Genomic DNA, 17,870 nt, shown 5'->3' on the forward strand with positions numbered 1-17,870 from the left:
AACTGCCCACTGCAACCAAATCAAAAGCTCAGTACTGTTGTGTAATGGGGACAGGCAGAGCCAAGACACAGGAGCACGCTGACCACAGGAGCCCCTATGATGACAAAAGCCTGGGGCTTTAAACAGGAACTCACGTAAACGTAGTATCTGTTGCCTTTTAAAAGTATGTCTGCCTATACTCTGCAGTCTTTGGCAAACAGCTAAAATTCAAAACTTAGAAACTGCACACACAAGAGGAGTTGGCTCAGAACCAGAGACCCACTCCCCGAGGGGCGTTCTGCGGTGTTTTCTTACAAGGTCAGGAGAAGGGGTTGATCAACAGGTATGTGCGCCTTACTGAATTAAATACTAACGATAAAATTTGTACTCAGTTCCTCTTGCTCTATCTGCTTCTCCTTAACGTTCTCTTTTAAATCATAGCATGGTTTTAAAACACACTACTGATAAGCACTCGAAAGCTAGTTTTAGAAATTCAGCTCTAGTCACTAATTGGACAATCCTAGCAAATAACCTTAAAAAATAAACCCAAGGCCTGCGTGGTTGTGAGATTCAAACAAGATAACGTAGGGAAAAAAGCACTTAAGCACGGCATAAACGTGGAAGAGTCCTATGCGCTCTTCCCCAGGTAGGTCCTTCCCAGAGCCGCCCGCTGGGCGGAGGCTGTTCGTCAAGGACACGGGAGTCGAACGCTACATCACGCGCACCAACGGTAGAGAAAGATGGAAGTTGTGGCGTGGGGCTGCACAAAAGCAAGGTTTTTGTCTTTTTAAAGGGCCGCTAAACGCTCGACCCGAGAACTCGCCCGGATTTCACAGTCCACACCCAGGCACCACGGCGCAGCCGCCGCCCGCGTCTCTCGGCCCCCGACTCTAGGCCGGCCTCTTCCCTCCTCTCCTCCCCGCCCCTCTGCCCCTCCAATCCTAGGGCCGGCATGCACCGCGCCGACCTTTTCCTTCCGAGCCGACCCCCACCTTCGGCGCCTGCAAATGACAAGCGGCGCGGAGCATTGTGGTCCCGCGCGCGAGAGCGAGGCCGGGGGCAGGAAAAAGAAAGCAAAAGACTAGGGCGAGCCGGTAGGGAGGCCCCCCGCGCACGCGCACGGGCGGCGGCGGGGGTGAAAAGGGGCGGTGCGTCATCTACGGCGAGCGGAGTGGGGCGTGGCCGTGCGGCCTGGCGGGGAGTCCGCGAGCCGGGAGGGGAGGGGGGTGGGTAAGGGAGCGGGCGGAGGAGGAAGTGTCATGGCGTCGGGCCGTGGAGCTTCTTCTCGCTGGTTCTTTACTCGGGAACAGCTGGAGAACACGCCGAGCCGCCGCTGCGGAGTAGAGGCGGATAAAGAGCTCTCGTACCGCCAGCAGGCGGCCAACCTCATCCAGGACATGGGACAACGTCTCAATGTGTATCCTTTCCTGTTCTTGGCCTTCCTCCGCTCACGCCCTGTCCTCCTCACAACTCGCCCGGTCGCTGGGCCTGGTGGCCCGCGAACATGGCGCCGCCACCTCGGCCTGCATGGGCTTCGGCCACGCCGTGAGGGAAGGCAGGCTCAGGCTCGGGCTCGGGAGGCCGCGAGCGGCAGCGGAGGAGGGGAGGAGGAGAGGCGTCCGGGAACGCGGGCTGGGAGGCTGCGTTGTGTAATCTGTTTGGGCCCGCGCGTGGTGGCGGCGGCGGGGGCTGGGAGTGCTGCCCAGGCGAGAGGAGAATGTTAGGCATTATCGTAGAAAAGAGGCGGCTGCTTCGACTTCTCTTCCGAGAAGGGGTTAAGAGTAGGAAGGTTAGCGATGCTGAAAGGTCTCAGTGTTTTCCGCAGCCTTTCCCCGCGCCCCTCGCGGGTTTGATGGCGGTTCTCTTGTACCTTGGGAGCGCACTGGAGGTCTTTATGTTCTTGGTGTGGTTTTGTATGGGTGTGCGCGCGCGCGTTTCAACTGTTTGATTTTGAGATCAGTCAGTCGTAGCCATTGATAAATCCTTCCTGGGCTCGCTTAATAGCAATATGAGCGTGAAATGCTCAGCAGTTAGCTATTATTACTGTTTATTTAGCGTCGAGCCTTTTCTCTCCCTCCCCACACCCCACCACAGCCCTGCGGGTTTTTTGTTTTTGTTTTGTTTCGTTAACAGTTTTTGGTTTGGTTTTGAGCCGGCGGCGTTGAAAAAGAACTATAGATCGGGAATTTTCCATCAGAATTGTTTTGCAAGTGAGATCTTGTTCTTCTCAGATATTTCCTAAATGATACGTTCCAGCTCTCAGCTTACAATAAACACTGCAATTGTTTATATGCACAGATTTTATATGCACCATTCTTTCACCAAATTCAATAGAAATGTAAGTACTGTTTTATTGTCTGTTTTTGTCTACCACTAAATTTTAAGGTAAATCGATACGCAGAAACAAGTTAGTTGATCGTTGATTTTATTGTTGGATTTAGTGTTGTAAGTTAACGGTGAAAGCAATATGCATGATAAATGTTTTGCTTCAAATGCAGGGTGATTGATTTTTTGATTTGTGATGACGCGCTGCCAGGCACTGTGTTAGCCTCTGCCAGGTCTTTTGAGCTAAAAGATAAGAAACATTTCTCTACTCAGAATTCTTACATCGGTATTAAGTTTTTCATTTAAATTCATCAAATTGTTTAATAATTTCAAATTAATGTACAGTGTATTTTAGGCAAGCCTAGTCGTTCTGTTGTGTATTTTAATCTTACTCGGCTCATATTGTTTCGAATATTGTGAATCGGGCTTAATTTAATTGCAATATTCTCTTGAAATGACCCTTTAAAAGAGTTAAATGTTCAGAAATATTTCATTTGCTTAAGATGTCAAAAGTTCCTCTTTATGACACATTAGCATTAATTGTCTACTTAAATTTTTAGTGATTCAAATGTCAAATCTTGCTTCAAACACACAATGTCAGAGGTTTGTGTATGTATATGTAGTTTTGAAGTAAAACTTAACCTCGTATACTAAGATACTGATTTTGAACATAACCTGTAAATCTTGACAAATTGAGTAATGGCGTTTAGTTGAAATTTGTCTTTTAAGTTATGAAAGATGTGACTTTGGTGTCTGTTCTTTTCAGAGTAGCATGCATACTGTCTTGCATCTGTTAACAAAGAATGTCGTGTATTGTTTAGAAATGTTTAACCCCATCTTAAATCTCACTGTATTTTTTGCTCTTTTTATCACAACTGTGTTTAGAATGCAATTCTGAAAGGTGTGTGTAGAAAAATAGACCATGGAAGACTTTATGCTATTTGTGGATTGTCATTAGGACTTTTTTGCTAAGAAAACAGTCTGTGAAAAGGTCCTTAAAATATTCTTTTTTTGGATTGGAAGGAAAACCTTCGAGGTTTAGATTGATTCCTATTTTAATCTTTTCTAAGTCTGATTTGATTTATCAGATTGGCGTGTAAGTTTATCTTGAACAATATACATTTTGGTCTCTTGCAGTCCTGGTTCCTTCTACTCTTCCTCTTTTAAATCTGTGTGATTCTTGCTCTGTTTCCATCTTCCTAGTTATTTCTTGTGCACAGAACTTAGGTCAATGATAGTGTTATGGAAGAGAGGAAGCCTTTTTGATAATAACATTTAGATTGAAGGAATTAAATTTTTATTTAAATTGTCTCCAAAGGGAGTGGTGAACTAATGAATACCAATATAAATGTGGCTTTCCTTAAGTAGCCCTTGAAAATGTTGGTCAAATCACAAGTCAGAATAGTTCTGGAAGTTCTTTATGTGGGTACAGATGTCCCATTTGCTGAATCAGGCTTACTTTTTTCTATTTCTAGTAAATAGTCTCACCACAAGACTTTTTTGAACCCTCGCTCTTTCATAATTTGTCTCTCTGGCCTGGTTGGTGTACTTTAAAACAAATTATCTTGCTTTCAGCCAAAATTCACAGTTTTTATTTTAAATTGACTAGTGAAGCCCAGGTCACTTGGATTCTGACTTCCACTATTTTATTGAAATGCCATCATTCAATTAAAAAGCCAGAGTATTAATTTTTAATGCCCTACTTAGTGTCTCATGTACATGAAAGTAAACCAGCATTTTACATTGAGTCGTTATTAGGACAGTTGAAATCTCATCTTAATTTCTATTTTGAAAAGTAGCATTGCACCCTTCATATCTAGCTTTTGTCTTTTTTACCTTTGCTATTATATCAAAAGAGATTTTAATATTTGTGTTGATGCATTAGCATCAATTGCACAGCCTCACTCTTTTATCTTTTTTTTCCCCCTATTCTTTTAGGGTGAAGGGGGTGGTCTCAAATTGAATCTGAGTCACTTTTAAATTCATAGTACCCCACATTGTTGGGAAAATTTTTCTTATAGGGTTATAATGGAATGTCATAGTAAACTTAACAAAAAGCATGAATCTTCACCATAAAATAAACTGAACGCCATTCAGTAAATTTAAACCCTAACAAGCTTAAATTTTAAGATGCTAGTGGCAAACTATATCTAGTTTTATAATAAATATCATGCTTTGATCATATTAAAATTTTTTCAGTATTTCACTGGCTTCATTTTATTTCTCACATTGACAAAGGTAAAAAAAAAAAAATCTCCTAAAAGTAAAGTGCTGTTATATTTAAGAATAAAGTCAGTGTCCACATGTGTTGGTGACCCAGAAACTGTCTTTTATCATTGGGTTCTATTGTCAGTTTCTTGGAGGGTTGGATCACTATCAGCAGTAAATGACTTTTATACGTAACCTAATTAGATCAGTCTACCCTTTGCTCACTGGATGTAGTGAGGTTCATGTAATTGTGATTAGTAATTAAAGAATGGCTTTGCTGGATCAAGCTCAAGATAAATCTAGTAAAGTATAAAAAGCTCTGGAAGCAACAGTGCCTCCAAGGTATACACTGGAAGAGCATCTTCCCCAATGTCAATCTTAGAATAGATGTTGACCCAGCTTCTCTTAGAAACTGTATTCATTAATTTGGTTAGTCAAGTTTATGATAGATTTGTTTCTTATGTTAATTCCAAGTCTAATAGTTTCTCTTAAAATCAGGTTGTAAAGAGCACACTCTTCTGAGTATTTGTTGGTCATGATCTATTATCATAGTATGTCTCCAACTCACAGGGTCATTTTAATCTTTATTTTCCTCAGTTCCATTGCCTCTCTTTTGAGCTGCAGTGGTTGGAGCTGTTTATAATATGCCAGATTTAAATGTATTATAGTTCCGATTTAAATGTATTGTAGTTCTGTTTAAGGTTCCAAGAGTACACGGTTAGTTAAGGACCGGTTTCAGGACTAATGATTTTAAGGAATGACTGTAATGACTTCTAAGAATGCATCATCCATGTCATAGCTGAGTTTCATTTTATACATTTAAGGTAGATTGGTCAGCTGCTGCACGTAAGCAAATGTGTATGTTTGTGCTAAATTTTGATTACCACTTTTTACTTACAGTCTCAATTAACTTGTAGATGTCATCTGAAAATTTGAGGATGTTCTTTTTGCATTCTTTTCTTCCCCTCTAGAGACTTTAACAATTTATAGGGAGGACATTCTTTCTGTATGCAGAGAAGTGCTCACAATCTCTGTTGTTTGTCTGATAATATAGCACTCTCCCATTATAATTTTTAATAATAGTCCTTGCCGTAGAAATTTATTCAGGACTTTTTTTTTAGATTTTACCCAGTTTACACTAACTGTTTATTTATAGTCAAATTACTCATAAAATTGTCATGGACGATTGCCTTTTGTGAAGGAAAACAAACGTTTTTGGGGAATTGGTTAGCACTCCCCCCAGAAAGAAACACATTTAAACTAGAAGGTAAGCACTGTAAAGGCAGGGGTTTTTTGTTTATTTTCTTTCTTTTTTTGGCTTTACTCCCTGTTGTGTCACCAGTACCTTACATAGAGTACTCAGTAACTGTCCGTAGCATCGATCAAATCTTGTTGCTCACAGGTCTGTTGAATGAATCCTTAGACATTTTCCTCTACCTACATCCTCCTCACATAGGTGCACTTAAAATGTTTTCTTTTATTATTGAAAACTAGTATAGGAATATGCTAAATGAAAACAGTAGAAAAAGGGATATGATAAACCTCCCTTGATCCAAGTGTGTAAGCCCTCTGCCCTATAGCATTTGCTGTTAACAGATTTTGTGTACTTTTTCAGAAATATTTTTTGCTTGTGCAAAAATATATGATACGTATATATCTTTTTCAACACAGAAAAGGGTTTTTTCCCCTAACAGTTCTTACATCTAGCACACAGCAGCAATCTGAGAACCTACAGAATTGGACTGGTCCTTGATGGGGTTAAGTGTGGCTGTTTCTGGGGAAGTAAATTTTAAAATGACACCAGAAGGGATATTAGAGATTGACCCAGTATTTCTCAACTGGGAGCAGTTTTGCCCACCATGGGACATTGGGCACTGTCCAGAGATATTTTTCATTGTCAAATGAGGGGGAAGGCGTGCTACTGGCATCTAATGGTTAGAAGCCAAGGATATTGCTAAATATCCTACAATGCACAGGACAGCCCCCCCCATAACAAAAAGTTACTGGTCCAAAATGTCATTGGTGCTGAGGTTGAGAAAACCCTAAAGAGTTGAGGGAAGGAGACTGAAGCTGTATCATCTTCACTAGATTAATTTTTAGTGTTTGGTGAATTTAATCTGTTCTAGTAAAAAATGTCTGTCTGTCTGAAATTCCTCGGGACCTTAAGGACAAAGATCACATTTGTAATCTTTTTCTAATTGAGGGCTTTAGGGAAACTATTTTTGGTATTCCTAAAATCTAAAGTTTAATTTGTTAATAAAGGTTGCCTTTCTGTGAAGTACTGTTTCTCTTAGCCTCTATTTTGAGCTCTTTATGAATTTCTCATTATAATATGAGTAAATACCTTTCTGGTTTGCCTTTTAACTTTGTTTTCCGTGGTTTTTTTGATATAAAGTGATTTGGTTAATCATATCTGCTAGTCTTTCATTTTGCTTTATTACCTCTATGCTTATCTGGAGATAAGTGTCCACCTGTATTTATTTACTGATTTCATGGGAAGAGTATCTTGGTTTGGTTGTTTTTCCTTCTTAGGTTTATTTTGGTATGCGGTTCTTGAACATTTGTTTGAGGTTGATGTCCCCTTTCTTAATGCAGATAGGAAGAATCATAAAGGTCAAATACCTTGTCTGAAGTCACAGAGTGACAGAAGCAAAAATCACACCCAGATCTAGACTCCGTAGCTCATGCAATTATCGCCACTATAAAATCCTCAAGTATTTGTTACTAGAAATCTCTTCGTCTCCCTGAAGTTTTTCACTGAAAGCAGTATGTGTAAAGCTTTTGTGATGTGCCGCTTGTGATTCACCAGCCACCTGGATCAGAATTATCAGGATGCTTGTTAAAAATATACTTTACTGGGCTGTGCCTTAGACCTATGTAATCAGGGTATTTGTAGCAGGACCTGGGATTGTTTACCTTAACAAGCTTCCCAGGTGATACTCATGTCTGCCAGAGTTGAAGACCATTGGTTTAAATTTTGCTTTTTCCTCTGTCTCTCTCTGAATCCATTGTTATACTCTGATCATGTTTTATAGGAGTCAAATCAGCATGTGTTTCAATCCTTTACCTTCTAAAGTGCCTTGTGAAATCTGAGTGGTTGTTTATGTTATAGCTCACTTCTACTTCTGCCTTTTCATTTAATGAAGCAATTAATCCAGGAATAATCTTATTCAAAATCCATTAATACTGTGGGGAAATACTGCAGTGCCGTCCAGTAGAACTTTCTGCAGTAATGGACTATTCTGTATCTTTGCTGTTCAAAATGACAGATAACTAACCAAACACCTGTTTCCTGGACTGTAAATTTGAGATTATGAGACTAGATGATTTCTAAATTCCTTTTCAACTATAAGTTGCATGGATGACAATTTATGAAACTCTCACTGTAACAGGCACTTTACTCATCTCAGCTAAAGCATTATCCTCCTGAGGAAACAGATGCAGTTACTAAGTGACTTGTCCAAAATCAGAGCACCCATTACGTGATTGGCATTTGAACCCAGGTCCCTTGCCTGATCCTATGCTGTAGTTCTCACTTTTGTCCTACCCTAATATGTTTAAGAAATAGGACACACTAACTATGATGCCAGTGGTTTCTAAGGAGGAGATGAGTAGACAAGTAAACAATGAAAATACTCTCTGGTTTTGATTTGCTTACCTCATTGGATAAAATCCAGTGAAGTCCTCTTTTAAATTAGACCCCACATTCCTCTTTCAGTCATATATCAGTCTTAGCATTTATGCATTGTGCATCTCTATTTTTCCGTATGGTGCTTTCTCTGTGCTTTCTCTCTGCTTTCCATGTGAGTATGATGTGTCAGGTTTTAAGACTCAGCTGAAGTTCCACCTCTTCATAAAGCATTCCCCAAATAACTCCACTCTTCCACTTCTAAATTTCTATCTCTGATCTTATCTTTTGGGTCCTGTTCACATCCTATTGTATTCCATCTGTTTGGAGTCGTTTAGTGTTATAGCATAACTGCATATGTGAGATGAAGGGTTTTCCCCTTTTATTATAAAATAAAACACAAACATATAAAACCACCAGAGTATAGCTTAATGAATTATTATAAGGCAGACAACCTTGTAACCACCACTCAAGTCAAGAAAAAGAACTTTGGTAACTACCCGACAAGTGCCTTCATGTGTCGTCCTGATGTCAACCCCTTCCCTCCCTCTACAAAGTAACCAGTATCCTTGATATATAGTAATCACTTTCTTCAGTTTCTTTATAGTTTTATCATCCAACTCTGCGTTCCCAAACACCTCAGTGTAGTCTTGCCCATTATTAAAAATTTTGATATGTCTTTTAAGTCTCTCAGTATACTGGTTTCCCCTCCATCCCTTTCTTTCACTTAAATTTTACCTATTGGAGGACCTAAGGCATTAGACCTGTAGAGTTTCCTACTGTCTGGATCTTGCTGATTTTATACTTATGGTGCAGTTAAATCACTTTCCTTTGGTCTTGTATTCTCTGCAGATTGCCAGTTGGATTCAGAACTTTGATCGGACTCATTTTAGATCAGTTTAGCAAGACTACAGGTGGTGTTATGTTCTTTCATCAAGAGGCACCTAATTTGTCTCTCTTTTTGAGGTGTTAGCAGCTGTTAATATTCAGTGCCTAGATCCTTTCATTGGTGATACTCTAATTCTGTCATTTCTTCTTCATTTATTAATTGGGATATTTTTATAATGAAATGCTGTGAATCATCCACTATTTCAACACTCAGTGGTACAGTTCCTATAGACAAGGCAGGATAAATACTTGATGTTTGACCTATATTTACCACCTTTGTTGAGATATAATTCACATACCATGTATTTCACCCATTGAAAGCTTGCAGTTCAATGGTGTTTTCATATATTCACATTTATGCATCAATTTTAGAAATTTTCATTACCCCAAGAAGAAAAACCACAACCTTTAGCCTTCTCTCCCCATTCATCCCCCCAGGCTATTCTCGACATTTCCTATAAATGGAGTCATACAACTTATGGTCCTTTGTGACTGGCCTCCTTCACTTAGCACATTTTCAAGGTTTATCTGTGTTGTGGCTTGTATTAGTGCTTCATTTATTTTTCTTGCTGAACTACCATGACACCTCATTTTATATATCCATTCATCAGTTGATAGACATTTGGATTGTTTTCACTTTTTGGTTATTAGATTGCTGGTATGAACATTTACGTTTAAGTTTTTGTGTGGACGTATGTTTTGGTTTCTCTTGGGTATATACCCAGGAGCTGAATTGCTGGACCATATGGTAATTCTATACCCTAATAATCTTGGATGGCTTCTTCACTGTCTGTTATAGCAAGACACTCCAGTTTCGTCTTCTACATTTCCGGCTCCATAGGTGGAACTGGTCATTTCTTTGAGAAACCCTGCCCACTTTTAATAGGAAGTGGTATTTTAAGACCACAACCTAGACACTAGGTATGCTCATTCTTACTACGTTGGTCTTGTTTCTAGGCATCTTCAGTGAACAGAGTTAGGAAATATATAGTACAGTAAATAATATGTTCACTATGTGCATCCATATATTGGATGTTTATTATTCATTTACACATGAAATATGTGTTAGCTGGACTTGTTATATGTTTATTTGAAATATGTACTTAGAATACATCAGGAGTTCATTCTGATTTAAGACAGCATTTTTTACTTACTCTCTTTTGTATTACATCTCTGTGACCTTTCTTTCACACAAAAAATTTTAGTTCTCAAGAATGTAGGATGATACAATTTAAATATCTCATAAGCACTTGTTAACTTAATCCCACATTACACAAATAAGTTTCAGAATAACAGTACTACCAGCAACAATATAATTATTGAGAAGAGTTAAATGTTTTTGCTTTGCTCTCCCCTCTCACCCCTGGTTTTTAAAAGTTGTACTATATCTACATTATGTTAAATAGCCATTACAAAACTCTCCCTTTTAATCCTCACTTAATCTTAGTTCTGCTAGTAACTATATATTTGTTATTCACTACCAGTGCTTATGTTGAAGTCTCTGTAGTCATTTGGATCATTTGAAGTTCTCTTGAACATCATGGAAACAATGTTCTCTGAATCTTTACATGTTGATAATAGTTTGTGCCCTTCATACTCAAGGTCAGTTTTGCTGGATATAAAATTCTTGGCTCATGCTTTCTTTTCTTGAGTATCTTAAATATGTAACAACTCTTTTCTGGCATAAAGCATTGCTGGCAGTTTGGGTGGTGATCCAATTTTCTTAAATTTATTTTTGCCTAAATGGCCAGATGATTTTTTTTCCTTTAAAATCATGTAATTTGAGATTGATGGATAGGCCACAAGTCACATAGGACAGCAGATATATATGGGTCTGATGATAACCATCATTCAGACCTTCTCAGCAGCAGCACAGTGCAGGGAGCTGCTGGCCCCAAGATGTGGCCTGGTGGGTGAGACAGACCATATCCAGGCCAGGTAGCAAATTGTGCATGCGTGTCCTGTGCTCACTCAGAATCCTGGTTTCCTGTACTCTGACCTCTAGTCCAGGCAGAGTAGGAATAGACCTGGCAACAGATGGGGACTAAGAAAACAAAAAAAATAATTCTAGTAATTTTACTACAATGTGTCTTGATGTTGATTGTTCTGGGTTAATATACTTCGGTGTGTGATATCCTCTTTCAGTATGTGCTTCCACATCTCTTTTGCTTAGGTTTCATGTTTTGAATCATTTTCTTAATGTCTCTTAGTTTGGAGGTAGGTCACCTTTTTAGTTTCTTGTTGGGTGGTAAAATATACATAAAATTTATCATTTTAACTATTTTTAGGTGTACAGTGGCATTAAGTATATTCACATTGTTGTGCAACCATCACCACCAGCCATCTTCAGAAGATTTTTTCTTCTCAAACTGAAACTGTTCTCATTAATCAAACTCCATATTCTCCTCTCCCCTAGCCCCTGGAACCACCATTCTACTCTCTGTGAATTTTACTGTTCTTGGTATCTCATATAAGTGGAATCATACAGTATTTGTCCTTTTGTGTCTGGCTTATTTTCACTTAATGTCTTCAAGATTCATCCGTGTTGTAACATGTGTCAGAATTTCATTCCTTTTTAAGGGTGAATTATATTCCATGGTATGTATGAACCACACTTTGTTGATCCATATATCCATCAATGGACAGTTGGATTCCTTTTACCTTTTGGCTGTTGTGAATAATGCTACTATGAACATGGGTCTACAAATATCTTGCTCAAGTCCTTGCTTTTAGTTGTTTTGGATATGTACCCAGAAGTGGAATTCTGGATCATGTTGTGAGTCTGTGTTTAATTTTTAGAGGAATTGCCGTATTATTTTCCACAGAGACAGTACCATCTTACATTCCCACTAGCAAAGCACAAGGGTGTCAGTTTCTCTACATCCACACCAATACTTGCTCTTTTCTGGTTTTCTGATGATAACCATCCTGATGGCTGTGAAGGGGTATTTCATTGTAGTTTTGATTTCTGTTTCTCTTATAACTACTGATGTTGAGCGTCTTTTCATGTGCTTGTTGGCATTTATGTATCTTCTTTGGAGAAATATCTATTCAAGCAAGTCCTTTGTCATTTTTTTAATTAGGGTTTTTTATTGTTAAGTTGTAGGAGTTCTTTGTATATTCTGGATATTAGTTAATCCTGTATCAGGTACATGATTTTAAAATATTTTCTCCCATTTTGTGGGCTGTCTTCACTTTTTTGGTGTACAAAAGTTTTTAATTTTGATGAGGTCCAATTTACCTATTTTTTCTGTGGTTGCTTGCACTTTTGGTGTCATACCTGAGAAATCATTGCCAAATCCAAAGTCATGAAGCTTTTCCTATTTCCTTCTAAGAATTTTATAGTTTTAGTTCTTACATTTGGGTCTTTGATCCATGGTGAGTTAATTTTTGTATGTGATGTAAGGTAAGGGTGTGATTTCATTCTTTTGCATGCGGATACCTAGTTTTACCAGTACCATTTGTTGAAAAAAAAATTTTAAGTAATTCTTTATAGTGTGATTTTGTTGCTTTAGGGACAACTGTTCTAATTTTTTGTCATAGTATCTTTATATGACCTAAATACTCTTCTGTTGCTCACTTTTATAACAGATTAGTTTTCCTGAGCTTTAAGTAGATGTGCTTCAGAGTAGTTTTTCTAACTTCACAGAGCTCCCATTTCTTTTGTATAATATTCAGAAATGTACCAGCTTGCTTTCTGAGGTTTCCTGACTGTGTTTCCCTCTCTCATTTTTATCTTCTCTTTCACTTGTCCCTATCCTGCCAATTTTGTTTTTGTTCCCAGAGGTTTCTCTTCAATATGGAATCCTGGCAGAATGCCTTGGGAGATCAATTTCATAAGTTCATAGAAGTTAGCTTCAACCCTTTAAGCCCCATTCTAGGACTCTTGCATCCACCTACTTACTTAACTTGGCAAAACTCCTCCCAGATTTAACTGCTGTTCTCAAACTGGCCCATCATGACTTCCAAGCCTGTTAGCTATTTTGAGGTTCTTCTGTTATCAAGTCCAGGCCAAAATGCCCCATTACTTCCCTTCCTTCTTGTTGCTTAGATGCTGATACTGTGTAGGTATTGTGGTTACACAGTAGCCTGTTTTTGTGTTTCCAGAGTTCCTAGGAATGCCTTGTCAAGTGGTTTGGTTATAAATAACCACGGAGTTTTGGTTTTGCTATCCTGTTACCCAAGTGTCAGAATTCTTCAGATGTAAGACATTAAAAGGTTATCCTCAGTCGCTTTAGGAGGTGATATGCTAATTTCTAATCATACTACAATAGACTGTAATCTAAATGTCCTTAATAGATATAAGTCCTTCTGGGAAGATAACAGATGATTTTTTAGGAATAGTTAAAATCACTTGAAGTTTATTTGTTAAACAAGGAGAATGATCCATCTGGGAGAGTTTATTGGTAGACATAAAAAAGCATGTATAATATTCTTGATTTTCTCAAATTGATTCTGAAAAGAAATCTGGAAAGTTTTCCGAAAAGCTTTAATGTTACTTTGAAACATAGGCACTTTATCTGCCTAATTACAGGTATGTTGGCTGATGGAGTGTATTGACTATATATTAGACAAGTCTTTATTAAGCAGATTTTTCCCCCCAAAATTAGACAATTGTAAAATAGTCAAATAATTTAAACCTTTTCTATGTACACACACCTACGTGTGTGTTTGTCTTGATAGTTCATATGCTTCTATGGTGATTTAGCTTATTTGTTCCAGAACTTAGAAAGCATTTTATACAGTTTGGTAAGGTAGTGATTCTAAACTAAGTCTGGTGTGTAGAATAGAGCAGATTGTTACGTTAACAGATATGCATTGAGTGTTTGCATTGGCTAAGACACACACAGCTCTCTGTATAAAGACTGACTTTATGTAATTTATAAACTGACCTTGAAGGCATTTTTTGAACAGCTATTCTGAAGATGTTTTTAGTACATAAAATTAGTTACGGTAACTTTTTTCAGTGAAAATAAAATTAGATCACTGTACATTCTACTATAAACGTGTCTGCTCATGCTAGTGAATGGGGAAAGTGATAGAAACCTTACCACCCTACATTATTTTGGAGCATTAACTTCATATGTTATACTTAAGTAAGTTATGGTTCTAGTTATAAAGCTGGCTTATTAAGTACTCCTTATATGATCATATGTAAGAAAATAAATGTAATGTAAAGTTATTCTCTAAGTTGAGTCTGATACAGAAAAAGAAACGAATGAGGACTATAGACGTTCACCTACTGTTCAGTGTCAGAGTTTTTAATGTTGTGGCTTTCATGGCTTGTACTTAATGACAGTGTGCTGTATGTTTACATGACAGGAGTTATCCCACAAACATTGAGTGCGTGTTATGTGAGAAGCAGTATCCAAAATAGTGGTTTTTTTTTTTTTAAGACATAGATAGTGCTTTCCCTAAGGGGCTAATATTCTAGTGGGAGAGGAGAAAAAAACTTTAGTTGTTTACTTTAAACTTTCTTATGTGGGAATAATTAGGAACAGTATTCAGTTTGAGCCATTTTGTGATGCCTATGAACATGTAATACATTTTAATTAGTTTTACGTAGTTTTAATGAATTTTCTTATCAGCATGTCAGCTATGTGCTTAAACCTGTACTAATATGTATATCTATATAGCCGCTAACTAGAAGTGGTTAATTTCCTGTTTCTTTACTATTTTAACGAGGTTGCTAGAAAAGTTTTAATTACGTTTATGGTTCACGTCTCTCTTTGACAGTGCTGGTTTGGACTATAAACTCTTAAAAGTAATACCAGTTACTAATGGAATGTATAGACATTTTAATATATCAACAAATAAAATTACTATTGTAATTCAATATTAAATTGATGGCTTATTTAGAAGTTGAAAAAATAGGAACAATGGTTCCTTTCTGGTCTAGAATCATAAGACCATGAAAACTGACATAATTCCATGCTTGGAAAAAAAAATAACTGAGAGAGTAGGGAAAGGAAATTCGGAGGATTTGGGGGCAGTCTTGAAATGGTGTAGGGATTCACAGAGGATACCAGATTTTTACAAGCTCCCCACATCCTTAGATAGATGCTGTAGATAGTTTGTATTATTCTACCTCAGTGCCTGGAGTTTTGGGTGCCGAATGGAAGTAGCTATTTGAATTAGTGTTATGGTTCATTTTATGTGGACTTAAACAGAATCTCTTCATTTTCGTTAACCAAACAAGCAAATTAATGGTTTTCTGAAATACTTGCATAATTTAATGTAAAAGTTAATCATTGTTTAAGAAATGGATAGTATATACCTTCTGAAAATGAAAACTGATTCTGCTTTTAAATTAACAAATGTGCAGTAAAGTTATACATTGTTAAGGTGAATGTTGTTTACCGTTATTCGTTGTGCTATTATTTGGCTTTTGGTTTCCTTGAAATTTCCTTTGTTGATCTGTGTACACTGAATATTTAAAAGAGATGTCTTTTAGCTCCTTTTGTTAAACATCTTTATTGAAATATAATTTACATACCATAAAATTCACCCATTTACAATGTACAATTCAATGGGTACATTTACATAGTTGTATAACCATCATCACAGTCTGAATTTATATTTTCATCACCTCAAAAAGCAACCCTATACACATTAGCAGTTGCTCACTGATTTCTCTCCCTCTCACAACCCTGGGCAACCACTAAATTATTCTTTGTCTCTATAAATTTGTCTACTCTGGACGTTTCATGTAGATGGAATTATGCAATATGTGGTCTTTCATTTAATGTAATTTTTCCAGGATCCATCCGTGGTATAGTGTAGCATGTATCAGTACTTGATGTCTTTTTATTGCTGAATAACATCCCTTGCATTGTGTGGATAAACCTCATTTTATTTATCCATTTATCAGTCAGTGGACATTTGGGTTGTTTCTGCTTTTTGACTTTTATGAATAATGCTGCGGTGAACATTTGTGTACACGTTTTTTGTGTGGGGACAAGTTTTTATTCCTCTTGGATATATACCTAGGAGTGGAATTGTTGGGTTGTATGGTAACTCTAGACCTCAATAATCTTGTATAGCTTTTTAAAAACATTTTGAGAAACTACCAAACTGTTTTCCAAAGTAGCTACACCATTTTTACCTTCCCACAAGCAAAGTATAATGGTTCCAATTTCTCCACATCTTTGTCAACACTTGTCGTTGTCTGTCTTTTTCATCCTAGCCATCTTATTATAGCATCCTAGTGAAAGTAAAGTAGTATCTCATTGTGGTTTTGATTTGTATTTTCAAAATGACTAATGATATTTAGCATCTTTTGATGTGTTTTGGCCTTTTGTGTGTCTTTGGAGAAATGTCTACCCAGATCCTTTTTCCATTTTTTAAATTCTGTTGTCTTTTTATTAAGTTGTAAGACTTCTTTATATGTTCTAGATACCAGTCCCTTATCAGATACATGATTTGCAAATATTTTCTCTAGTTCCATGGGTTCTGTTTCACTTTCTTAATGGTATTTGTAGCACATGTATCCAGTTTATTAGTATTTTTCTTTTGTCACTTTTGCTTTGATGCTGTAGGGAAGGAAGAACATTTCCTCTATCCCCTCTAGGTCCTTCTGGCAGGGCTACAAATTAAATTGACATGAGAAGGAATAACAGGAGAAAATCAAACAAAACTTTATAACGTATACATTGAGAGACACTCAGGTAAACTGAGCAACTCAACAAAATGGCCAAACTGCCAGCTTAAATACCATCTTCAGCTAAAGACAAAGGAGGATGTTGAGGGTAGTGGTTTGGGGCTTCAAATGGGAGGAAGGTAATTCACATGGAAATGGAAAAGCAAATGTTAGACAACTGTTTACTGGGCATGTGGCCCAAGAGACGGAATTTCCGTAAGATGGGCTTGTTGGTGCTTTTCTTATCATACCTATTTTACATTATACTATAGTTATCTCATGGTATTAGCTCCTTCCTGGATCAGGCCTTCTATCTCAAATTCTTTTAGGCAATTTGGGGCAAGGCCAAAGTTTTCTTTCAGTCTTTTGTTCTATCAAGGTAAAGAGACACAGTTTGGGGTGGCTGATTCTGATCCCCCGCAATGTCATATCTAAGAAAGCATTGCCTGATCCAAGGTCATGATGATTTATTTCTGTTTTCTTCTAAGGGTTTTCATAGTTTTGTCTCTTACATTTAGCTCTGTGATCCATTTTGAGTTAGTTTTTTTTTTTGTTTATGGTGTAAAGAAGGGGACTGACTTCATTTTTTTGCGTATGGGTAGTATACAGTAGTCCTAGCACCATTTGTTGAAAAGACTATTCCTACCCCATTGAATTATCTTGGCACTCTTGTTGAGAAATCAATTGACCATAAATGTTAGATGTTTGTTTCTAGACTCTCAGTTCTATTCCACGATCTGTGTCTTTTCGTCTGCCAGTACCACATAGTCTTGATTACTGTAGCTTTGTAGTTAAGTTTTGGGTTCAGGAAGTATGTCTTCCAACTTTGTTCTTCTTTTTCAAGATTATTTTGGCTTTCTGGGTCCCTTGCATTTCCAGATGCATCTTAGGCTCAGCTCGTCGGTGTCTGAGAAAAAAGGAACCTGGGATTTTGATAAGTATCGTGTGGATCTATAGACGGAGAATACTGCTGTCTTCACAATATTAAGTTTTCTGTAACATTTGTTCTTATTTATTTAGTCATCTGAAGGAAAGTGGACTTTTGTAGGATTTGTAAAGAATATTTGAATACCTATGCAATGTTAATGTTCTTGTTTCACCATACTATATGAGTGTTGTAGGCTGGTAAGAGCTGAGTGTATATGGGAGAGTACACACTTAACTATGAAATGCTAAGTGTACTTTAAACTATAAGTTGATTTT

The 17,870-nt window shown here is 37.6% G+C and overlaps 1 protein-coding gene across 6 annotated transcripts in view; it reads left to right on the forward strand.

Annotated features, from left to right (window-relative positions):
- Positions 1-1,005: 1,005 nt before the first annotated feature.
- Positions 1,006-17,870, forward strand: part of CCNT2 (cyclin T2) — a 42,136-nt gene continuing 25,271 nt past the window's right edge. For 2 of the 6 annotated variants that reach the window (XR_001378731.3, XM_001915413.6), the window contains exons 1-2: positions 1,011-1,396; positions 2,236-2,317. Coding sequence is in view for 2 of the 6 variants with exons in the window: in XM_001915413.6 (XP_001915448.1) it covers positions 1,239-1,396; positions 2,236-2,317 (240 nt within the window). In the remaining 4 variants the exon portion in view is untranslated. Of the gene's footprint in view, positions 1,397-2,235; positions 2,318-17,870 lie in introns of all 6 variants that reach the window. The other 4 variants (XM_005601461.4, XM_070240754.1, XM_014732439.3 and 1 more) reach the window with 4 other exon arrangements.

Source organism: Equus caballus, chromosome 18 (genome assembly GCF_041296265.1).
Source record: "Equus caballus isolate H_3958 breed thoroughbred chromosome 18, TB-T2T, whole genome shotgun sequence".
NCBI lineage: Eukaryota > Metazoa > Chordata > Mammalia > Perissodactyla > Equidae > Equus > Equus caballus.